Here is a 23,012-nt window from a genome sequence, read left to right as displayed (position 1 = left end):
AACATCAGTTGAAGGATTTATATCAGTAGTTGTGAGACAATCAACACAATATTGAGTGTTAATGAGTTGTGTAATGGATGAGACTAGTGTCCAATTGATTGAATTAATAACTAGAAATACATCAACAATGTTAGTAGTACATTAAAAGGTGCAGTAGCAATACCTGGTAAGGTCTATACACTGATTGTACTAGCAGGTCCCAGTAATTGTTGATAGGCTCTGACCGTGATGCTATAAGTTGTTTCTATATTCAGTCCATTCAGTGTGATTATATTATTACTACTTCCCTCCACCTGTACTGTCTGAACAGTGTCTGTGTCACTAGTGACATTGACTACATATCCATCAGCATCAGATGAATCAAGTGCAGTCCAACTGACAGTGATAGTGGTAGCTGTCTTGTGGACCTCAGTAAGAGAAGAGGGAGCAGTTGCTGGTACTAATATTATTGGTAATAAAAATTATTGGCATTCATTGACACTACCTTTTACAGTTGCATTACGTATTCTAGTTGGCTGATCAGGAACTTGCACTACACACTGATACATTTGATCTCCAGTGGTTGATTGACTGATTGATCCACTACTGACACTCATTCCATCCCATGTGATATTAACAGTATATCTTACTGTGTATACAACAGGACCACTTAAATCAGTACCAGGGCAATTATCACTACCATCATCATTACATCCAGTGTAACTAGCCAGTGCAGTATTACCAATGTTCATGCTAATATCATAGATATTGAATCCAATTTTAATACAATTTAGTTTGTATTCCTGAGGATACACTGTCATATCAGAAGGAAGATCAGCAACTGTAAATGATTCTATCTCTGCAAACTCTACAAATGAGTATTACATCAGTAAGTGATTATAGTCTCCTCTTACTGAATATGGTAGCAGTGATGATGTTAGTACCAGGAGTTAAACAATTAGTGGGTAGGCAACACATATACTGACCATCACCATCTGCCCCAAGATAGTTTGAAATAGCTATGTGAACACTGAGGTTAGCACCTGATCCAGTAGTACATTGAACGTTTTGATTGCTACCACCATCACAAGGAACTGTTCCATTAGGACCAATCCATTGTCCGCCATTTAAAATAGCACCAGGTAATACACACTCTAGAGGAGTTGTTGGTCTGATACTATCATCAGTGAAAAATGATCCATTATTAGTATAACAGGTTCCATCATGCTTCAGGTAGATACCTATAAAACCTATACAGTTGTTATTATACACATCCAGTGTCTTACCTGAGGAAGGTGGACATTGACTAATAACTTCACTGACACTCAACAAGAAGACAACCACTTGTAGTGAAAACATTGTTGACCAAAGAAATGTCTGTGTTTATCAAATCATCTGAAACTGTTGTGATAGCTCAGCAAATAAATGTAGGTCTAGTTTTGTAAATAGACTTAGTGTAGTTCTAATGGGATAATTCAAGTCAAAGCAGTTATGGAGCCAGATGGCAGCATAAATATTATACACCAACACAAACACAACCCTGACCACCTCACTAAGAGATACTTACCCGCCCACAGATCAAGCTCATGATGATCACATGACATTTATGAACACAATATTATAATAGACAAACTTCAATAGGACATACAGTAGTAGAGACAGTGCATGTTTTTACTTATAATAAACCAACAGGCAATCTCTTCTCACTGCATTTTAGGGAGAGTATATACGTTACTTATAATACATTCCTGTTTTGTTTTTGAGTATTAAGTAATTTTTGACCCTGTATCTTGTTTCCTTACTATTATATCTTCATTTTTGAATTGTTGTTGTTATTTGTTATGCTGGCATGCATTATTATTATTATTATTATTACAAGAATAATGACTCAATCAGGACAAAAGAGAGAGACTAAAAGGGAAACCCCATAAGGAAAGAAAAAGAGAAACAGGAGACAAACACAACAAAAAGCCATAAAACCAAAATAAATAAATATTATAAAATGCTATTATTATCATCATAGGTTAATGAAGTTGTTTTATTTTGTACATGTGTATCTTCTTTATGATTTTAAAGAAAAGTAGTTGAACCTCACAAGGAAATCAATTAATTCTGAAAGAAATAGGTTTAGGTAGTGGCAACTGGCAAGCATTGAAAGAGATATTTTCCATCTTGCCAGTGTTTTTCACAGAACTTGACAGAAGCTCCTAATAAGGCATTTTCTTTATACAGCAGTTTCTGTTAGCTATTGTTCATTGTTTTAATACTGAACTTGATTAGATAGTAACACTAGAATAAAAATGCTGCAAATGTTAGTGGGTAGACAACACTTGTACCAGCCTTCTTGAGCTACTGGTAGTGACTGAGCAAGATAAAGACTAAGATTAGCATCAGGTGAAGCGACATTGGTACAGCAAAAAGGATCACTGTCATTATTACTGTTACAGTCAACAGGATCATCAGGATCAGCAACTCTAACCCACTGACCAGTAGTTAGATTAGTACCACGTAACACACGATATAGCTTTAGAAACTCCATTGACACTACTATCCCAAAAATACGATCCATTAGTATAACAGATTCCACCATGCCTCACTCCTGATACTGCCATTTTAACAATAAAATGAATAAAACTATAGGTTACAGTTTTGTTATGTTTTGACAAATTGAAACTATATACATGACGGTTTTCTTTTACACAAGCAAAGTGCATAAGATGTATATGTGTCACTCATTGAAATTAGTTTATTTTTCATTAACATAAGCTACATGACAATTGAAAACAATAACACATTTATTGTGACAAATGCATATGACTTAAACCATGCACATGTAAGTTTTGTATCTCAATGAATACATGTGTACACTTTCAGTTCACATCAAAATATGTAGTCTGGAAACCTGCCCCTAAATTTTTAGACTACAGATCTACACCAGAGCCGTATAGATATGATCAGAATCATCACCAATAGTCTTGCAGGGCTATGCAGACTACACCCTCCGTGGTGTGGTCTGGCGCCGTGAGACTAAATCATCAGCTTGTCAATTTCTAATTACATTTAGACTATCAGAATATTTGTTCATTTGCACCTGAAGAAAGCGTGAAAATGGCTAGAGTTGTCATTAGAGTTAAGACCATTGATATCCTCTTCCTTCTATTATTGTATATTATACAGCAAAGTCCAATACAATATAAATGTGTATTAATGAACTTCTAGTCTTCTACAATAAAGATACTTTTAAAATCACGACAGTATATTGAGTCCCAAGGCGTCCAGAATAGTGTGTACATGTATTGTTGGTAGCAACTGTAAAAATTTGTAAAAAAATCCAAATATAATTGGAATCAGTATAAGAACATGTATATGTATCAGGAAAAATATAAAAATTAAGAATTTCTCCTCTTCATTTTTGGCCAAAGACCCTGTATATTATTATTTTTTGATTTTTATTTTTTGAATTATAATAATTATAAATAATGCGTTATTCATAATTTATCTTTCCTAAAATAATATAAAAATGCATTAAAAATTAACAACAATAAAACTCACTCACTGTTTATAACTGAAATAAGATAGTAAGGATGAGGATGAGCTGCCAGTAGCCAGTCGTGGTGACTTAAATGAAGACTTTGCATTTGGTGTTGCCTTTCTTGACAAACCTAAGAAACACACACAATAATTTAATACTAGTACATGCAATAGACTATAAAGTGATGCTTTAATATAAAATGAGAGGTCTTCTTACCTAGTCTAAAAGGTAAAGGACTTGCTTTACATTTCAGAGTTGAAGGAGATGATTTTACAATAAAGCAATCCTCAGTATCAGTAGGAGTATCTGGTACATCAATACTAGTACTTGCAGAGAGTTTAGGTCTCTTAGTTTCTATAGTCTCACTTGTGAAAAGTTTACGTTTACTGTGTTGGGATTTTGAGTTCAATCCTTCATCACTGGTAAGGATTTCAGAGACTTCATCAACAGCAAATGTTCTTATATCATTTATTTCTTCTTTATCGTCATTGTCATCACTAATATTAATGTCTTTTTCGTCGTCTTGACTGCTGTCACTCTCTATTTCATGATTGTCAGATTCAATGTTTTCTTTCTCATTCTCGTCTAGTTCATTCCCAAGCCCAGAGTCGACTGAGCTTGATGAAGGTTCCTTTTCATTTACTATATTTTGAGTCTCATTTTGAGCTAATGCATCTAAACAAGACAGACTGTCAACGTTAGAAGTACTACTAGCAAAATACCTAAATGAGGAGAGAGAAAGAGAGATGCATCATGCATGGTTTAAGGTTTGAATTTTGAAGCAAGTCCACAGGATTTGGACATACATGCAGGTTTTCCTTTTTTCTAATACATACACATGTTCTTGTGCTGGCTGTACAAAAATTTTGAGCTCATTCCAACCAAAATTAGATTAAAAAAATTTTTTATAGTAGAGTTACTTAAAAATCGGGCTAAAGTCAATGTACTATAACAGGGTCTTTGGCCAAATTTTTCCAAAAATGACTAAGAGAGAATCATCCATTTTTATACTTTTTTCTGATACATATTCATGTTCACATGCTGTATAGCAAATTTGAGCTGATTCCAATTAAAATTAATCTTTTAATAAATTTTTGAAGTAGCCCCAAAGCCATGTACACATGTACATGTACTGCTTGTCAGCTCATGAAGCATGCTTTTTGCAGAAAATCCTGCCCTGATTATTATTATTTTTACTTTGATTTGACAGTGACTTTAGAGAAGACATTCCTACTAGACACTTGAACCGTCCCTCTCACTTCCTCCTCTGACTGTGAATTATTCATTTTTTCACTATACAAAAGCTTTAAATCATCCATACTAAGTGCATCATCTTCATCAGGGGAAGCCCCTAGTAATTACAATTATAATTCAAGACACTACTGTCTGATAACATTACTTTTTAATGTTCGACATTTCTTAAAATCTTTCTTAGCTTCCTGTGAAACTGGTAGCAGAGTTGTCTGCCGAGATATTGAGCCACTCCTACTTAGCACAGATCCACTCCAGGAGGAATGCCGCTGCAAGCTGGTAAAAGCCGCACCCTTTTTACACTAGACATAATTTTACAAAAATAAAAGGTTTAAAAATTTATTTAAATAATAATTCATCGTCTTAATAATATGCACATAATAAATAATAAAAGATCAGCAATGATAAGAAAATAAAATAAAAAGAGACTTGATTCAATGTATTTGATTTTTATATTATTCTACTTTTGGTGAGTGCTGGTCCATCTCCTCTAGAGTCAGTGGGTTTATGTTACCACGTGCAAGACCAACCTGCTTGGAAGGGGAATTAAAACTATACAAACACATCAAGAAAAATAAAAACAATTCTAAAAATTACAAGAATAAACTTGTTTAGTCTAGAATAGCCTGGTTCTTCTCTCCCTCCCTCTCTCTCTCTCTCTCTCTTTCTCTCTCTCTCTCCCTCTCTTTCTCTCATATGAAAAGGATACATTCCAGCATATTCAAGTTTCTCTACATCAGGGGGAGGTGTGTTGAGCCTGACCTGTGACTGTGATCTAGGATCAAACACCAGCTGGTACAGGAACGCTTGATCAGCTTGACGAAAGTGTTCCTCATAGCCAGGAGGTACTTTATGCTTGGAACCACTTTTGAGATACCTAATGACCTGTGGTGGTACTTCTATTTAACCATTTGCTAAAATAAAACATAAAACCCACTATTTTTAACTATTGACGCACATGCTCAATGGCACATGACAACAAATTTGCCAAAATAAAACCTTCCAATCATGCAATTCTACAAAATTCCACTCCATAATTACCATAAGGCATGAGGTATATGTAAATGCTAAATCTCTACAGAGTCTATGAACAGTACACAATAGCTGCTGGAGTCAACTAGCCTTCACGAAGGCTATCATTATCAAGTAAGATCTTGCTCTGTTAGCTTTTTAAGAAAGAAGCATGCAACCACGTGTTCTTGCGTAAACAATAAGGTAGACGGTTTGGTATGCCATTGGGTTTATAGGGAGAACCCTGTCTGAGGGTTCCCAAGGGCTGAGAGACCCAAGAACTGAGATCCTGTGACGGCATTGGGCAACTAAGAAACCTATGAAAGCTTCATCCTTATCCCACATTCCAATAAAAAGTTATTCCAGTTTTTCTTGGGTCAAACTCAGTTGGGGCATACATGTACATGTAGTATACATGTACATGTACATACCTTGTAAGGGTCTTTGTTGCATTTCTTCATTAATTTAGCAGCTGTGACTGGGCCAATACCGTGAACTGATGGAAGATAGTCACACCCACATAATATACACAAGTGACGGAAAGAATCAGGGGTAAAACCCTATCAATTAGAGCATTTAATAAATCCATTAATCAATTCTAACTACTAACTTTTAATGAAGGATTGCCTTTAGCAATATCTCTAAGCTCCATTAGTTTGCCATGACCTGTGTCATTCATCTTGAAGAAAACCTAAAAATAATATTAATACAATATCATCGTTTTTGGTGATATTAATAAAAAATAATGATAATATTATTGTTTTCCTATTGTTCTGCATTTGCATTCTAAATGTGTGTGGTACTGTGTAGAATAATATTAGGTATGGCAGGATGTGTGTGTGTGTGTGTGCATGTACATGTGCATAAATATTGTTTTGAGAGAGAAGAGAAGACTTAATTAAATGTAGTAAGAAAATACATGTTAATGCAGGCTCTTGTTAATATTTCTTGTAATTATTCTAATAATAATACCTGTGACACTCCGAATGCCAGGAGATCAGAATCCTCAGTAATAACAAAATCAGCCAGTCCTTCTTTAACAAGATAGGCCAGTTGAGCATCAGCTTCATAAGGAGCAACTATTACTTCAACCTTTTCCTTATATAGAAGGTTAATGAATGCCGAAGCAATTTCTGGAGATATCTCAACGCATCTCTGAAAACATTCTCTAGCCTCGGCCTCCTTCCCTTCTTTAAGTAGCGCCTTTCCTTGCTTCCGGTAGCTATCTCGACGCCTATAAAAGGTCGTTAGCTAAATGGGCGTTGGCTACTTACTCTTTTCTCTCTTTCTCTGTGTCATGTTTCATGGGGAGGTTGGCTCCATCAAAGACAAGGATGGGGTTGATGTCATACTGACGTAACAGATTGACTCTCTTCATGCAAAAATTGAGAAGGGGCCTAAATAAAAATTAAAAAATTAATCAAAAGCATTTAAGTTTGTACAGGTTTTGGATTTTTTCTTTCTTTGCGAGCTGCAGCTCAAACGGGCAGGAGTAGGCGCCTCTGTGCAGCCAGCAGTAGGCATCAACTGCTGCAGTTTTACCACGGAACGAGGCAAGATGAACATCCCTTTGGGCTCCCTGGAGAAATGGAAGGAGATTCTTGATACCCATCTTCCATGCTCTTTCCCGCCAAATAGTTTGCACGTCAGTATATTACCGTAATCTTAGTCACTGGTGCACGCCCATTACCACACCCATATCACCGGACATTCCAGTAAACTTCTGTGTAATTAACAATGTCGTCCCGCCCAAACCACACCCTAAAACAAGATGGCTACCGATGGCTATGGGATTGTCTCTGGTACAGCAGATTTCTACACTCCTGGGAGCGAGTCCTCCACTTCTCCTCCTCCTATTCCTTCAGGAAATCTTGAGGTCCGTCAGAGAGGCAGTGCTGGTGTCGCTTCAAAGTATCTTGAGAGTAAAGGATTTGGCTGGTTAATGGAAACTGATGATGAAGGCGGAGAGGAAGAACAAAAACCATTATTGTAAGACAATTATTTATTTAATGGTATATTTTGGAGTACGATAAATTTGGAAAGCAAGGACTGAATTTTAGCAAGATTATTTATTGGTGAGAAATGAGAAATCGCCAAATATAAATCTCTAATATAAATTACCAATATGAAATTCACCAATTAACTTTCCAAGACAATTTCACCAAATATTTCTCTTGCTAATAAATCATCTCGTATGATAAATAAGTAATTAATTATAATTACTGTAGGGAGGAGCTTGATATTGATTTAAAGGACATTTATTACAAGATACGTTGTGTTTTATTCCCGATACCATCACTGGGTCTTGAGAGACACGTCATAAGAGATAATCCTGATTTCTGGGGACCGCTTTTTGTTGTCCTGGGATATGCATTGCTTTCTGTATACGGCCAATTAACAGTAAATTGTATAATAATATTCATAATTATTTATTATTTGTTGCCTTAGGATGTAAGTATGACATTTTTATATTAATTTATTATCATTCTTACACAGGCTGTCTCGTGGATATTAACAATATGGATTGTAGGCTCATTCATTGTGTTCTTATTGACAAGAGTATTAGGAGGAGAGGTAAATTATATAGTACACAAAAAATTCTAAGAAATGCTAAAAATTAATTATTATCTGTTTTCCCACAAACTGGCTGTGAAATCACAACATTCAAATTTTTCTACATTTTTTGATACATTTACTTTAAAAATTTGCTAGTTTAACTTTAAAAATATAATATCTATTTATTTGCATGCCATTACATTGTGGACCTATAGGTATCATGTTCACAGACACTTGGTGTAGTGGGTTACTGTTTGTTGCCTCTTTTGATATCTGCTCCTCTCATCTCTCTCATCCACCACTCAGTTCCATGGATCAGCTTCATACTAAAGGCAAGAACAGTTCACATCTATTGCTTGACTATTGATAACTGTGTGTATCTCCTTGCAGGGTATGGCTGTATTCTGGGCTTCATTCAGTGCAGGATCTTTACTGGCACAAGAAGAGCTCTCTCATAAGAAGCCCCTTGTCCTCTATCCAATCTTTCTATTGTATATTTATTTCTTTTCAGTCTATACTGGAGCATGACCTCAGCTTGTGCTTACACACTAATACTGCTCCATCACTTTTATTATTATTTATGTCACAGCATGGACATTGATGAAATGACAATTATGTATTTTTATTTGCAGAATTAATCTTTTAAAACTGCAATGGAATAATTATATATGACTTATATGGTGAAAATAATAATGTTATTTTCATTAGTTCTTGCTGAAGTCAACTAGATCCACTAGTTCATTTAGTGTTTTTTGATGGCTATGTGTTGTGTGCAGCTGATGTTCCAAAGAAGCAATCAACTGCCAGTAACGCTTATGGAGAAGCTTGTCTCTGTAGGAAATTGCAAAATCAAAATAAGCTCCAGATTATTTTACTTATTGGAAAGCTGAGGATAATAATCATCAACAGTTTGCCGTTTCATATCTTCATCTTGTAACATTCCACCACTGAAAATGTCTGGTGCAACATCAATCTATATATACACATGATATATCAATTAATATAACTTCTACATTATTGGTCTACCTTTCCTTGCGCGTGGGATGCTTTATTTCTCCTAGTTATCTCAGTGGCTCCAGCCAAGTTGTCCACTATCACAGCAATGAACAGGCTATAATGCAAAAAGAGAATAAAAAGACATTACAAGGTTGTAGGCTTGTTGCTTCACTTGAAAAATATAAATGTCTCTAGAATTATGAAGAGCATCAAGTACAGCAGGATATGTTGATAATCTGAAATGAAACTGTCTATGCTTCAAGCCAACATGCAATCCATTACTTGGATAATTGTTAATCACATCTGCATACATGTAGTACCACTCATCAAGAGTCAGGAGCTGAAATAAAGTTATTGAGGCCTTTGCTAAGTTGCCAAACCGATCAGGATCAACCTCTGAATATAAACCACGACCTATGACAGCAAATATAACTAGAAAAAGTCAAGGAACTGAAAAATTGATTATATGATGTGCTTTCTTCTCTCTCTCTCTCTCTCTCTGAACTTCTTCTCTTAATGGCAGATACATAATATCAATGACGTTAGCAAGATGATGCTGCTTAAAGCTGCCACAGATTTGAGTGCCACATTGCTCATAATCACTTTCAGACTTTCCAACCAGCTACAAAAAAATTTAACATCATCATAAGATACTTTTGTGGATGTACTTGAGTTTTCGAAGGAGTCTCAATATTCTCAATGGGAGAAAAGCACCAATAACAGAAAATACAATAGATACGGGAGTCTTTCCAATCGAAATCATCAGTATGAAGTCAATAGCCATATTTAAAAACAGCAAAGCTTCTGCATTTAGTAAAGAGGGTACACAAATTTAATTCTTGCAATCATATGTGTACCAAAAACATTCCATGGGCTTTTGAAAAAGTCCAGCCGCAAAGCATAAATCCTGAGCGAGCATTCAACTGTGTAGACAGAAAAAAAGAAACTGTTCATTATCATGAAGTACCACTCTGAATAGAAAGAAAGAATGGAAGACGTGACAAAAAGATCACAGTAATCATGCATTGATGGGGGTGTTTAAATTTGAAATGAGAGCAGCTGTTATAATATTTTTGACTAGTTTTTGACCTACTTGTCCTGGCAACAATAGAAGGATAGGTATTCAAACAAATGAAAAGGAAATGAAGTACCACCACAAACAATATGACATAGTCAAACCAGCTCCTGTAAGTGACTACTTCATTTGCATAAACATGAAACACTTTCTCTTTTGGTAGACAGATTTTTGCTGCTTTCCTTAATCTGTTTTTAGAAAAAAATAATTTAGAGTAAAAAAACTTTATCATTTACTTGTCTGTCAAAATTTCAAGCCACTTCTTTGGTGCAAACTTCTGCATTTTTTCTTTGCTGAGCATTTTGATAATATTTGGAGGCGTGGCTCATTTTCAGCCACGCCTTTAAAATTGAGCCCCGCCCAAATATCTGCAAGGAAATGGAGCAAACACAACAACTCGAAACTGGCTACATGTCTCAAAGAGAAGGAGAAAAGAGCCCTTTCCCCTCAATTCATAAACCTATAAAGAAAGTTAAAAGGAAATTTTCAGTTAACCTTCGGAGCCAACGCTCACTGCTATTCAGGAAACCTATTGCTTTGCTTTTGTTATGGAACTCTATGGTGTATGGATACCAGTTCATTGTGCTCCGTTTAGTAACCAGTCAAAACCAACAAAAACAAGAGAGTTTTTGGTTATCCGAGTTTCTTGTTCTTCTCACAAACTATGTCCTCTCAGATCTCTTCTATCCGCTTGCTGGCTGGTTGTCAGACACAAAATTGGGTCGCTATCGTGTTCTGAAATACTCCATTTGGCTAATGTGGATCAGTGGTGGTATTGCCCTACTAAGTCTTATACCTCAAAATATATGCATCTCACTAGGCATGAAGATAGCAGTTTTAATAATTAACGCTATCTCTCTTGCCGGGTTTGATGTCAACATAGTACTATTTGGCCTCAACCATCTCATTGATGCACCTTCAGATCAGTCCAGTGCATTCATTCGCTATTACTACTGGACAAGAAATATAAGTTTTCTGGCTCTGAGTATATTGAATGTTATTGTGTGCATGTATACCCACACCCATGGTACAGAGTATTCCATGTTCATTATTCTGACTGTTAGTACATTGCTTCTTTCACTGGCTCTGGGGAGTGATTTTATATTTGGACGAATCCTGAAGGTGCATTACAAGAGATCAAATCCATTTCAACTTATCAGAAAAATACTCATGTACACTTGGAGGCATTCTTATCCGGAATTACGTAGTGCCTTTACTTACAATGAAAGTTTTACTCCTAAAAGAATAGACTATGCAAAAGAAATGTATGGAGGACCGTTTAAGTATGAACAAGTTGAAGACGTGAAGTCATTCTTAAATCTACTATTTGCCATTGTTGCTATAGGCATATTCTCATTCATGTATCTAGTAGTAAGTTGATTTTAAAATGTATTTGTATGTATATCTTACCTTCTCTCTTGTAGTCTTATAGCAGCGTTCACTACTTCATAAAACGAATCCAAAAGAGCACATACTTTACAGATATTGAGGTGTGCTGGCCATTGGATAATTTTTATTGGATTGTTAACCCACTAATAATCACAGTTCTCATTCCAGTGTACGAGTTCCTGCTACTTCCTTGCCTTCAGAAATATGTACCTCGGACTTTGAGGAGAATTGGGCTGGCAGTTGTGCTGCTGCTACTTGGTTTAATAAGTCTTTTTGTTTTAGACCTCACTAGTAAATCAAAAGATTTCTCTACATGCACCACTAATATCAGCAATAGATCTACTACTAATGCAACCATAAACAGCAGTAATATTGGGTTGGTGTTTATACCAGTCTTATTGTTAACACTAGCTGAAATGTTGGGAAAAATAGCAGGTATGATAAACATTGATTAATGCATGTACTATATAACTATGATTTATAGCACTTGAGTTCATTTGTGCACAAACTCCAGAAATATTCAAAGGATTCATGATGGGACTTCTCTTTGCAGTTCAAGCTATGTTTAATGGACTGGCTACATTAATAATTGGGCCATTTATGAAATCGCAATACAACCAAGATGTCAAATGGGGAGCAATACACTGTTTGGCTGGTTTCTACTCCATGCACATGGTGCTGGGTGTTCTTGCTCTGATTTGTTATGTTTTTGCTGTCAAAAAGTACAAAAGACGTGAAAGAAACCCAGTCATTAATGAACAGCAACTGATAGAGTCTTATTATGAACACATGTTTAATGAGAGAGACAAAAATGAAGAGAGGATGATTACTCATGATGTTACTATTAACAATTAAAAAGTACCAATTTGTGTTTTTATGCAAGTGTAAATTTAATTAACTATAATTATTTTTAATTATCATCTGTCAGTGTCTGGAGATCTAGACACCTTTTCTGTTATTTCAGAAGGTTCTTCAGAGTCAAAATACTCATCTTCAAAGTCTCTGTTCTTTATTGCGCTGTCATCATACTCAATATTTCCATCCACAGTACTGTAATCAAAATCCTGATCATCTTTACCATCCAAAAATCTCAGATGCATTAGTCGCAGAAACTCCTTGCGATAAAGGAGTTTCTCTTGAATGGCTTCAACAGGATTGTCACTCAGTTTCTCTCCCTCCCCAGATTCAGTATCTGTCTCTCCTTCTAATACTTGTGCCAGTAATGAAAGTTGGTCTTGACCCTCTCCTAGCCTACGCTTTTCCTGATCACTCAAATACTGGCCGATATACTGCTGATAAAGAGAAGGGCAGCGTTCCTTCATTACTAGTTCAGTGAAATAGTCGGTTGTCTCTGTCAACACTTCAATGGCTCTGTATCGTCTGTTCCTGATAATCCCTTTCCTATAATCAGGGCTCTGGCCCTTGCGGAACTCTTTCAGTCTGTAGGTCACTTCATAGTCATTATAATTATCAAAGTATTGCAACTGGTTCTCATTCAGTGCAGATCCAAATCTCATTAGAAAGCAACCAGGAGATGATTCTAGCAATTCTCTTAGTAGTACGAACTTTTCCTTCTTGTTCAAATCCGGCTCATCCCTTTGCTGCCTCTTGATGACTAGACCAGAAGCACATACAGTCTCAAAAACGCTCTGCAAGAGCTCTTCTTTACCTGCAGTTGCAGCGGCCATGTTTAATTTATAACAGGACCACGCCTTTAGAATAATAAAAAGGCGTGGAATACACGCCCACCCACGTGATACCATCATGGCCAGTGACTTTATTGGTGATGTTTGGGTAGGAACTTCTTTAGGAGTTTTAAAAGGTTAGAGAGCTTATTGGAGTCAAGTTATCATAATTATATCATACCTCAGGTCTTTCTGTATCCAATAAACAGACTCTTAGTTTCTTACCCGCAGGATTTCCTCTTGAAAAATGTGATAGGACGAGAGAAGTAATGAGCATGTCCTGGGAACACAAGAGCAAAGAAAGAGTGAGAGAACTAGCCATCGTTGTGTGTTACTCTTTTTGTTAGTTTTATATGGGCCTAAGGAATGGTAAGGTTCTATTATTTGATTGTCAGAGAAATTATTTTGCGGCCGAAACTGATTTGGGAGGAGGTGGTGGGTGTGGTCACTTTGTAGGCATCGCAAAGCATAGCCAGTTAGTTTGATTATTATTGAAAGTATTTTTACAATTTCATTAGTAATTTAATAACCTGTAATGACAAGGGAATCATTTCAATATGGCCAGACAGTCAGGAAAAGAAGGTGCTCTTATTTTATTCTTTATTGTAGTGAAAATTATTTTTTTATAGTCTGAGATTAGTGTGGGCGGGCCAGTTGATGTCATGTCTGCTAGTCCTGAAGTTGATCTGATGATGGCGACCGGAGGAAAGAACAACGATCTCAAATTATGGGATGGCAATAGGCCTGATGCTCTGCCTATTTTTAAAGCAAAAAATGTAAAGATTATAATTAGTATTAATCACTTTATAAATTTTTTTGAATCCCATACCAGGTCCCTCATGACTATCTCAATCTTCAAGTTCCTGTTTGGGTTACTAGCATTGGGTTTGTACCAGACACTGGGGAACGTCCCTGTATTGCCGTGGGAACAGGATATCATCACGTAAGGAATCACATACTGCCCTCTTTTTTAATTGAGTAATTTCTATATTTTGTGTGTGTGTGTGTGTAGTTGAGGCTTTATGACACTCGAGGAAAGAGGAGGCCAGTTTATAGCAAGTTATGGGAGGAAGCTCCAATCACTTGTTTGGATGTATCAAGTGATGGAAGGTCTTTACTATGATCTTAAAATTTATTTATAATTTTCTATTATATTTAATAGATACTACTTGGTTGGTAATAGTCATGGAAAGATAGCTAGAATTGATATAAGAAAAGGTATGTATTATGGTAGTGTCTGTCAAGAGTGCTGCATGAAAGTGATAAAATGCTCATAATTCGAAAATTTTTTGTCGGAAACTGCTCAAACTTTCTAGATAGCATAAGGACATCAATGTGTATTAGAAAATGTAATAAAAATTAGGGGTGACTTTGGAGTCATTTTTTAGAAAAAACCATGGGCTATAGTACAAGGTATTTTTCAAAAATTGGCTCATTTAAAAAATTTTAATAACTCAAAAAATATTTCTCAGAATTGGCTCAAACTTTCTATGCAATATAAGGACATCAATATATATTAGAAAATTTAATAAAAACTAGGGGTGGTTTTGGAGCCATTTTTCAGAAAAAAACTATGGGCTCTAGCTTTTTCAGTTAGAATTGGCTCAAACCTTTCACATAGCATAAAGACATCAATATGTATCAGAATGGAAATAATATGATGTGCTATTATTTTTATCATTAATTTATCAGGAACTGTCCTGAATCGGTATCATGGATTTGGCGGTTCAGTGACTAGTATAAGCAGCTGGTCTGGTGAAGATGACAATGTGTTTGCTGCTTGTGGACTGGATAGATATTTAAGAGTATACAGAACTGAGCCACCTCAAATCATACACAAGGTACAGTAGTGACATAATGCACATGCTGTTACTGTGCAATTACATTTACTGTTACAATTACATTTACATTTACTTTTACTGTTTGGCAACATTGTCTTTAATTCTATTAGCAGTCAATCGTGCATTGATGATTGTGATTAATTAGGCATACATGAAACTTATTTGTAACCAAGTCCTAATGTCAGGGCTCCACACAAACTCTGATAAAGAAGACACTGATGGGGAGGAACAAGATGGAAAAGTGAGGCAATACTGAGTTTATTAAGTTTATTGTATGATGCATTATTAATTATTATTGAAGGAGAGAGTAAGAGTTGGAAAGAAAAGAAAGAGAGGGAAAGTGTCTGAAGATGCTGATGCTAGCAGCACTGATGATAGTGAGAATGAACTATGGGAAGGAATGGAACAAGTTGTGACTTTGAGTTAGTTCCAGTTATTTATATCATCATAATAGTTATTATCTCCTCATTTTATAGATAATAAGAGAAAATCAAAGCATAAAATTAATTAAAAATAAAGATTAAAGATAATACTTGTCAGAAAATATTAAAGATTCTGTGTTAAGACTGTCACTCCTTCTCTCCTTCAGTCTCTTCTGTTTTTTCATTATCTTTGCTACTTTCTTTGTTCTTTTTCCTCAGCATGAGCTTTCCTCCTGTTCTCTTTATGCATTTTCTGCATTTCTTAACACTCTCTCTCACATTCTCAATCCGTTCCTGTGTCTGGGCAATGATGAGGGCTATGAATGCAAGTCCAAGGAACAACCAACAGATAAGACTAAACCGATAGAGCCCACGGAATGTCTTTGGGGCAGTTGGAACAAAATCACCGAAACCGACTGTAGTGAGAGACACAAAAGTGAAATAAACTGCTTCAAAGTAGGTCCAGTCATCAATGATAGCAAATATAATAGCAGGTATGAAGATGAAGCTCACCAATCCGATGGTAAATACGACCAATATTTGTCCCCAATCAAACGTAACTCGTCTTCTGAGACATCTTGTGGCTCGGTCGACTCCTTTGTTAAGTACTTGTCCCAAGAACCCAAGGAATATCAAAGTGAGGGGTATACCAACCAGTGCATAGGGTATGAAGAAACCACGTCCACCATCAGTCTCAGGAGCAATGGAACCATAACCTGTTAAAAGGATATTAAAAATGACATGAATGAGGTGTGAGAATTCATTTCAAATAATTACCGATTGTTGTAATAACAGTTGTGGCAAAGAAGATAGCCGATCCATACTCCCAGTTGTTAGTCGGCTGATTGTTTGATGCATCAATGGCTGACTGTGCTACCCTCCTTACTAAAGCCATAGCCTCCTCTTCTGTTAGGTTGGTAAAGTTCACCAGTTGATCCACTATATTGTTGAAGGCCCTAATGTATGTTTCATTGGCTGCTGTTATGGCCTCATTTCGTTTTGTCTCTGCCGGTAGCTCAAAGGCTAGAAATATGGCACCACCAACGAGTATGTATGTCATTACAAGAGCAAATAGGATGAAGGCTTGGTTGTAGATGTTCAGGTTACAGAATAAGCGGGTGAAGTAGGCCCTGGAACACTCAAACCCAGTATCCTCTGGCTCTTCATCCTCTGCTGTGTCTTCTTGTGGCTTTTCTGTTAGCTCACGACTCTCGCTGTCCTCTCTATCGCTAGCAACAGCAGGAATTTCTGACTCGACCTCTTTCTCCATTTTTCATGAATTGGGTGTGGTTAATACCTAATAAATTTAATGAGCTCCACCCATTCATTGCTGGAAAATGCATACCTGCAGGAGTGCAGGTGTTCCTTGAACATTGAGTACTTAATTGCAAAGGATGTTTCACACTTGCTACAGCCTCTTAGAGACTATAGTGTCACCAGAAGGTCATGTCTGTTCCTTCTAAAGGTATATTAAGTCACGTTGATAGTGAGGGCCAGTTGCAAAATGCCAACACTGCAAGATCAAGGAAATCATCCAGAATAATGGCACTAAGAAGAGCTCAGACTGCTCTTGCTTTGTTAGAGAAACAGCTGTAAGTGGATACATGAATGTTTTTTTTTATCACTCTCCTCTCTTTTTTTCTTTAGTTGGTATGTTGGGCCAGTTAGTGAGAGAAAAGCTGAAGAAATCTTAACCAAACTTGGATCACTTGGTAGTTTCCTGTTAAGAGACTCACTGCTACCAGAGGCAGACTATGTCCTCTCAGTCCTGTAAGCTCCTAATTATTAAATGACCAATACTTATCCTATTTGCATGCAGTGGGGTTGAAGGACAAATTGTTCACTTTCCGGTTGTTCTTTCTGAGGAGAACTCATGCACAGTCAATAATTATAGGTTTGATGACATTCCAACTGCAGTAACTTTCTACTGTGACAACAGACTAGCAGGAGTATTCCTACAGCCACCAGTATGTATTTATCACTATAATTCATCATAATTTCTTTCCTGCATACATGCACATATAGACTAGTCCAATAATCAAGGAATCTGATGTTTCAAGAGCTTGCCCAATTGTACGTTCTGTTCAGTTCCCTAAACCACTTACCACAACATCAGGATTTACGCCCAATCACAATCAGCAGCAGCCGTCATCTTATTCTTCGCTAAGGCAGGATCAGTTCAATGGTAAAGGATACAGAGAGAATGGGCCTACAGGAGTCAAATCAGTGCTTCACGAGAGAAAGGTGAAATTTGATAGTCAGGAGTCATGGATTAGCACCACCACTAGTTATGAAGAAGAGGAAGCAACCAGTAGCCCACCACCTCCTCCTGTCATTAGGTATCAGACTAGTGAAGGATCCATTTATGCCTTACCTCATAAAGTGTCTTCAAAATTGAGTCAAAAGGGAGGAGAAGGAACCAAGTCTTCTCGGAATAAAACTTATGGATCCTTCAGTGATAAATCAAGTGATAAAGAATTTGGTCAAAAGAAAGCATTATTTGAGCACTTGGTGCAGACACAAGAGTCCATACCAACCCAACCAGTAACTGAAACTAAACAACCAAAGACACTGAAAAGGAAAGACAGCAAGAGCAATGCTCCCTTCCCTCCTCCTCCTCCTCCTCCTCCACCTCCTCCTCCTCCTCCATTTAAACCAAAACCAAAGAGGACATATGAGAGGAAGCCTGAGCCTTTTCAAGAACGGGATTTCACACCTCCTTGGAGTCCCCATGGTCCAATGATTGCCATTCCAACTGCAATACTAGCTGGCATAATGTCTATGAAAGCAATGACACCTGAAGATGACGAGGAGCATCCTCTTTTACACTCGCCTCGTCCCTTCCTTGACCACGAGGAAGGGAGACAAATGACCCCTCCATTCACGGGCTCCACACCACCCATCCCACCACAGAGGATTGAGAGCGCACAGTGCGGGAGCTTGAAAAGGAAGTCTATATACAACAGCATGGACAGCATCCTGGAGTTAGACAAAGGAGGGTCTAATGGAGGTGCCCTTGTACGAAAAGGTTCTTTTACATCACTCACAAGTTCACCAAGTCTTGGGGTTGAGGGAGGAGCTAGTGCAGGAGCTTTGAATCGCTTTATGAATTTCTTTAGAAGAAAATGATTTACATAATAAATTAATAGTTACTCCAGGTGTGTGTGTGTGTGAGTGCTAATGTACACATACATTATTAGTTAATAGTACATTCATCAATTGATTGTTAAGATGTATATTTGAACAATAGAATACAGTTATCTTTTTGTCATTAGATTCAATCAAGTTCTTGGTGCTATCACAAAAGAGTATTAATTTCAAAACAGGTGCAAACGTGGTACATGTCTTACCTCCAAAAGCATCAGGCATCCTCTCAATACTATAGCGATTCTTTGATATGTACATTATGGGTACTCCCGGTATCTTCCTCAGTCTTCTCTTTAAATCTCTATCACACGTAGCCACTATATAACAACGATGCTGCGTCACTCTGTCGACTATGCAGTCATCGGCATAGGTTCCTTTGTGTAGGCAAGGGAGCCTCTCAAACCGAGGGTCACTGATAATCCTGTATTTATGAGAGGGAGTGAGGAAGTGTGATTAATAAATAGAATGCAGAGGATTGACAGGTTGACATACTTTTGTGCAACTCTGAATTTGGTGCCAAGTTTTTCCAATTCACCTGCAACGCAATCAGTTATGTGTGGGACGCCTTTTATAAAGGAAGAGAGAAGTAAAAATAGAAGGGACAATAAAGACAAACATACATTTAGCATATAGACAATCAATCATTGATTGGAAAAGGTCCAGCTTGTTTTTAATGGAAAAATTGACAAAGTTAGTGTCCACAATGACATAATAGGGAGGGCCCAACTGATCGTTATACGCAAAAAATAATGAAGAAGGAACTTGAGGACTACAAATAAAGATAAATATTTTCATTTCATGCACAAAATTAGCTTCAACTTAAAATTTCTGTGTTGCTCACACTTGTCGTATTTTCTGTTCTTCAATTTTCTTTTTCTTCTCTTCTTCCTTCTTCTGGTTAGCTTTTCTATGAAATTAAAAGTGACCATCATTTATAAACGCAATGGTGGAAGCTTACATTCTGGCATCTCTGACAGAGAGCATCTTTTTCATTACTGAATATTTCCTCGCCTTCTTATCTTTACCCTGAATAAAGAAAATATAAATAATCCCTTTCTGAATGTCAAGAACTCACCATTTTTATCTACTACACGTGTGGCCAACGCCCACTACACCGCCCAACATAATTAATAATTATCAATTTAATTTATTGCAGAATTTTTACTGCACAAAAAAAACATTAAAAAGAACATTAAGGACATTTCTCTTAACATAACAAAGCACAAAAATATATTCTGAAGGAAGCTATAACAATAACAATAACAAAAATAACAACAATAATAATATAATCTCTTTTAATTTTTAATTTGACTCTACAAGACACGAATTGCCCCTCTCTCTAGCATGAATGATCATCAGCCCCTATAATTAATGAAATTAATGAATAGCATAGCAATGAGAGGGTCTTAAACCTTTTTCAGTCCTTTAAGCCAATCGATGGACTGCTTGCGGGAGTGAGATGGAGAGGGGGAGAGAGTAACGTCTATCTCTTCCCCATCTTCAGTGTCACTTCTATACGTCAACTTTAGACCATTCAACTTATTTGTAGGTGTACCTAATAATAAATATTTTACTAGAAGAATGTAAAACATTATGTGGCTCAGTCAGCCCCCAAGTGACGCTATTGTTGTGCTACATGACCTTTCTTGCTGCTAGAGAAGTATTCAGATAACACTTTATAGTCTTATCTTGTTGATTGTTTCGCATTTCTTTGCTGCAATGAGCACAGGCTTGCTGATAGCCGCCACTTTATTTCGTTGTGACCACACCTGCTTCCAATGAAGATTAGGCTATTTAACTTTTAACAATAGTTACACGACCGTACGCGTGGTACATAAATACAGACAAACTGACTCTCTTCATCACAGTGGGCTTCGTCCAATTATTTGTTTATTTATAGACAACGCCCACTTACCGTCAGGGGCATGGCCAGTGATGGATTTAATTTCCATTATAGAGGACATGAGCAATGAAGGGTGAGAGCCACTCCCCCCAGTGACAATAATTTGAAAATGATCGCTACTGAGCTTGCAATTATGTATGCCGTCAGCATCAGATAGTTCAAAATATGCACCTGGAAAATGAAACGATAATTACCGTAGGGCGCCTTTTTTTCGAGGGCTATGAATTTCGTGGATTTTTATTTCGCGGATTTAATTTTCGCGAATTTATGCCGTCTGCCATCTTGTACCGTATTGATTTGATTTTCGTGAAAGTAATTTTCGCGAATCTTTAAAAAATCGCGAAATCCGCGAAATTTATAGCCCTCGAAAAAAAGGCGCCCTACGGTATTATCAATGACATGATAAAAGTGAACAAATTAATTTGTGAAGCTATTTCAAGGGTAATTACCCATAGGCATGGCAAGCATTAGTACATAATTAAGATAATGATTAAGGTGTTCCTAACTTCCTATGTCATGTACAGTAAACATAGACATTTGTAGACATACTACACACTGGGCAAAGTGTCAATCATTACTACCTTCTTTAGCCTCAACTATCAACCATTGTATTCATTGGTATTGACAGACACCCACTCACAAACAAAAAATGACATATTGTACATACACAGTAAACACACAATCAGTATTATGATAAGACATAGAGACAACACAAAAAGGAACATTCATGTACATGTACATAATAAACATACACAATTAGGAATTAAAATGATGATGCTTATGCTTGCCATAAAGCTACATGTACATTATGATGAGCTACATTATGATAATAATTCCAATCGACCAACGAACCAACCAACCATTTTCTAGTATTTTCAAATGATGCTTGTAGAACTCTTCCTCCCCTTGACACAGTCGTGCACAGTGCAAGCAGACTAGGACTGGATCAACGAAACCCATCCTTCTTAGAGTCTGCTTCTCTGAGCAATCGCTGCATATCACACTACCGCATCTCCGACAATGATGCTGTCAGAAAAAGAAAGATAATATAGAGATAAAGTGATAGAAAGAGCATGAAGAGGTAGAAAAGTGGGAGTAATAGGAGGAGGATGGAAGAGGAAGGACACTTACTCTTCTGTGAGTAATAGTAAACTTGTTTTTACAATTATCACAAACGGCACTCTGGATGAATGAGAGAAAAGAGAGACAGAGAGAGAAAGGAACTGAAATATGTCAAATATTCACAGGACGCTGGGAGAGGAATATAAAATGAAAAGTGCGTGTGGGTTTTACCTTTTCGTCCGGATGCCATATGGGCTCAGGGAGGTCGAAGAAGGAGGCCTTCTTACCAACCATACGGAGACCGTGGCGAGTGTGCTGGAGTATCTTCCCTTCAGAACTGGTCGCCATCTTTGCAATTATCACTTTATCAGCAAAGTGTTAATGTTAATTAAAAGTCAATCACCACGCCCTCAAGTTACGAGCCCCACCCAAAACTTTTAAACTCCCACGCACAAAGGGGGCAGAGTGGGGGTGTTTTGTGTGAATTTAGTCAATTCACACGTGAGGCAGAGGTTAGAAAGCACAAAGAAGCGAGCTCCAACATGTCTTCTCGTCCAGAGGTCAAATACACAAAGTTGTTCATTAACAATGAATGGGTTGATTCTGTGAGTGGCAAGACCTTCCCTACCATCAATCCTACTGATGGAGAGAAGATATGTGATGTCTCTGAAGGAGACAAGGCTGACGTTGATAAAGCTGTTGATGCAGCAAGGGAAGCATTCAAGCTTGGTAGTGTCTGGCGTACAATGGATGCCTCTGAGAGAGGAAGGCTCATTGGTAAACTCGCCGACCTGATTGAGAGGGACAGGGAATATTTGGCCAAACTAGAGACACTTGACAATGGGAAACCATTCCACGTTGCTATGGCCGGAGACCTGGAGCTCGCCATACGCTGCTATCGTTACTATTCCGGATGGTCTGACAAGATATTTGGTAAAACGATACCTCTGGATGGTCCGTACATGTCCATGACACGTCACGAGCCGATTGGTGTCTGTGGACAAATAATCCCATGGAACTTCCCTCTTGTGATGCAGGCATGGAAACTGGGACCGGCTCTTGCCTGCGGTTGTACCGTTGTCATGAAACCGGCGGAGCAGACCCCATTGAGTGCTCTTTATGTTGCATCTCTTATCAAGGAGGCTGGTTTCCCTCCTGGTGTT

At 37.3% G+C, this 23,012-nt stretch overlaps 11 protein-coding genes across 12 annotated transcripts in view; 5 read left to right on the top strand and 6 right to left on the bottom strand.

Annotated features, from left to right (window-relative positions):
- Window positions 1-3,447: 3,447 nt before the first annotated feature.
- Window positions 3,448-7,415, bottom strand: LOC100634853 (exonuclease 1-like). The gene is made up of 12 exons (XM_019995212.1): window positions 7,216-7,415; window positions 7,048-7,170; window positions 6,746-7,007; window positions 6,384-6,464; window positions 6,205-6,333; window positions 5,472-5,647; window positions 5,227-5,314; window positions 4,911-5,064; window positions 4,709-4,862; window positions 3,728-4,233; window positions 3,536-3,641; window positions 3,448-3,483 (listed from the first exon to the last, which is right to left on the bottom strand). The coding sequence occupies exons 1-12, from the start codon at window positions 7,383-7,385 to the stop codon at window positions 3,468-3,470; spliced, it is 1,965 nt and encodes a 654-aa protein (XP_019850771.1). The 5' UTR covers window positions 7,386-7,415; the 3' UTR covers window positions 3,448-3,467.
- Window positions 7,416-7,530: 115 nt separating this feature from the next.
- LOC100634729 (protein YIPF4-like) lies at window positions 7,531-8,983 on the top strand. Its single transcript, XM_003385730.3, has 5 exons — window positions 7,531-7,762; window positions 8,002-8,173; window positions 8,270-8,347; window positions 8,545-8,661; window positions 8,720-8,983. The coding sequence occupies exons 1-5, from the start codon at window positions 7,545-7,547 to the stop codon at window positions 8,855-8,857; spliced, it is 723 nt and encodes a 240-aa protein (XP_003385778.1). The 5' UTR covers window positions 7,531-7,544; the 3' UTR covers window positions 8,858-8,983.
- LOC109581250 (cation channel sperm-associated protein 1-like) lies at window positions 8,968-10,721 on the bottom strand. 2 transcript variants are annotated; one of them, XM_019995209.1, is made up of 10 exons: window positions 10,637-10,721; window positions 10,419-10,588; window positions 10,183-10,296; window positions 9,994-10,129; window positions 9,853-9,947; window positions 9,608-9,757; window positions 9,498-9,561; window positions 9,356-9,440; window positions 9,205-9,302; window positions 8,968-9,160 (listed from the first exon to the last, which is right to left on the bottom strand). In XM_019995209.1, exons 1-10 carry the CDS (start codon window positions 10,699-10,701, stop codon window positions 9,034-9,036), a joined length of 1,104 nt encoding a protein of 367 aa, XP_019850768.1. In that variant the 5' UTR covers window positions 10,702-10,721; the 3' UTR covers window positions 8,968-9,033. The 2 variants fall into 2 exon arrangements, with proteins under 2 accessions (XP_019850768.1, XP_019850769.1); XM_019995210.1 differs by having other exon boundaries at window positions 10,183-10,248.
- LOC105312371 (solute carrier family 15 member 4-like) lies at window positions 10,721-12,703 on the top strand. Its single transcript, XM_011404963.2, has 3 exons — window positions 10,721-11,771; window positions 11,825-12,224; window positions 12,274-12,703. The coding sequence occupies exons 1-3, from the start codon at window positions 10,779-10,781 to the stop codon at window positions 12,642-12,644; spliced, it is 1,764 nt and encodes a 587-aa protein (XP_011403265.1). The 5' UTR covers window positions 10,721-10,778; the 3' UTR covers window positions 12,645-12,703.
- On the bottom strand, window positions 12,559-13,497 carry LOC100634477 (coiled-coil domain-containing protein 97-like). The gene has a single exon (XM_003385728.3). The coding sequence runs from the start codon at window positions 13,475-13,477 to the stop codon at window positions 12,707-12,709; it is 771 nt and encodes a 256-aa protein (XP_003385776.1). The 5' UTR covers window positions 13,478-13,497; the 3' UTR covers window positions 12,559-12,706.
- A 39-nt stretch (window positions 13,498-13,536) lies between these two features.
- Window positions 13,537-15,879, top strand: LOC105312370 (WD repeat-containing protein 74-like). The gene is made up of 12 exons (XM_011404962.2): window positions 13,537-13,611; window positions 13,661-13,779; window positions 13,822-13,949; window positions 13,993-14,056; window positions 14,104-14,250; window positions 14,307-14,417; window positions 14,487-14,584; window positions 14,637-14,692; window positions 15,167-15,315; window positions 15,461-15,556; window positions 15,617-15,737; window positions 15,792-15,879. The coding sequence occupies exons 1-12, from the start codon at window positions 13,554-13,556 to the stop codon at window positions 15,824-15,826; spliced, it is 1,182 nt and encodes a 393-aa protein (XP_011403264.2). The 5' UTR covers window positions 13,537-13,553; the 3' UTR covers window positions 15,827-15,879.
- Window positions 15,880-15,884: 5 nt separating this feature from the next.
- Window positions 15,885-17,007, bottom strand: LOC100632575 (potassium channel subfamily K member 16-like). The gene is given in 2 exon segments (NM_001308631.1): window positions 15,885-16,453; window positions 16,515-17,007. Coding segments are annotated over 2 exon segments (1,062 nt in total).
- Window positions 17,008-17,083: 76 nt separating this feature from the next.
- LOC109581249 (protein-methionine sulfoxide oxidase MICAL3-like) lies at window positions 17,084-19,009 on the top strand. Its single transcript, XM_019995208.1, has 4 exons — window positions 17,084-17,329; window positions 17,385-17,507; window positions 17,557-17,704; window positions 17,763-19,009. The coding sequence occupies exons 1-4, from the start codon at window positions 17,184-17,186 to the stop codon at window positions 18,864-18,866; spliced, it is 1,521 nt and encodes a 506-aa protein (XP_019850767.1). The 5' UTR covers window positions 17,084-17,183; the 3' UTR covers window positions 18,867-19,009.
- LOC100632448 (rRNA-processing protein FCF1 homolog) lies at window positions 18,838-20,042 on the bottom strand. Its single transcript, XM_003385712.3, has 7 exons — window positions 19,960-20,042; window positions 19,843-19,910; window positions 19,726-19,791; window positions 19,505-19,653; window positions 19,377-19,449; window positions 19,088-19,305; window positions 18,838-19,032 (listed from the first exon to the last, which is right to left on the bottom strand). Exons 1-7 carry the CDS (start codon window positions 19,960-19,962, stop codon window positions 19,019-19,021), a joined length of 591 nt encoding a protein of 196 aa, XP_003385760.1. The 5' UTR covers window positions 19,963-20,042; the 3' UTR covers window positions 18,838-19,018.
- On the bottom strand, window positions 20,026-22,216 carry LOC100632323 (zinc finger FYVE domain-containing protein 21-like). The gene is made up of 6 exons (XM_003385711.3): window positions 22,081-22,216; window positions 21,919-21,969; window positions 21,648-21,813; window positions 20,800-20,958; window positions 20,297-20,439; window positions 20,026-20,246 (listed from the first exon to the last, which is right to left on the bottom strand). Exons 1-6 carry the CDS (start codon window positions 22,195-22,197, stop codon window positions 20,187-20,189), a joined length of 696 nt encoding a protein of 231 aa, XP_003385759.1. The 5' UTR covers window positions 22,198-22,216; the 3' UTR covers window positions 20,026-20,186.
- Window positions 22,217-22,338: 122 nt separating this feature from the next.
- Window positions 22,339-23,012, top strand: part of LOC100632196 (aldehyde dehydrogenase, mitochondrial-like) — a 1,479-nt gene continuing 805 nt past the window's right edge. Inside the window, exon 1 of the mRNA XM_003385710.3 lies at window positions 22,339-23,012. This exon is cut by the window's right edge and continues 805 nt beyond it. Within this exon, the coding sequence (XP_003385758.1) occupies window positions 22,392-23,012 (621 nt within the window). The 5' untranslated portion in view covers window positions 22,339-22,391.

The sequence above is a fragment of the Amphimedon queenslandica genome, unplaced genomic scaffold (assembly GCF_000090795.2).
Source record: "Amphimedon queenslandica unplaced genomic scaffold, v1.1 AMPQUscaffold_13452, whole genome shotgun sequence".
In the NCBI taxonomy this organism is placed as follows: domain Eukaryota; kingdom Metazoa; phylum Porifera; class Demospongiae; order Haplosclerida; family Niphatidae; genus Amphimedon; species Amphimedon queenslandica.
This window is presented reverse-complemented; position numbering and strand designations above follow the sequence as displayed.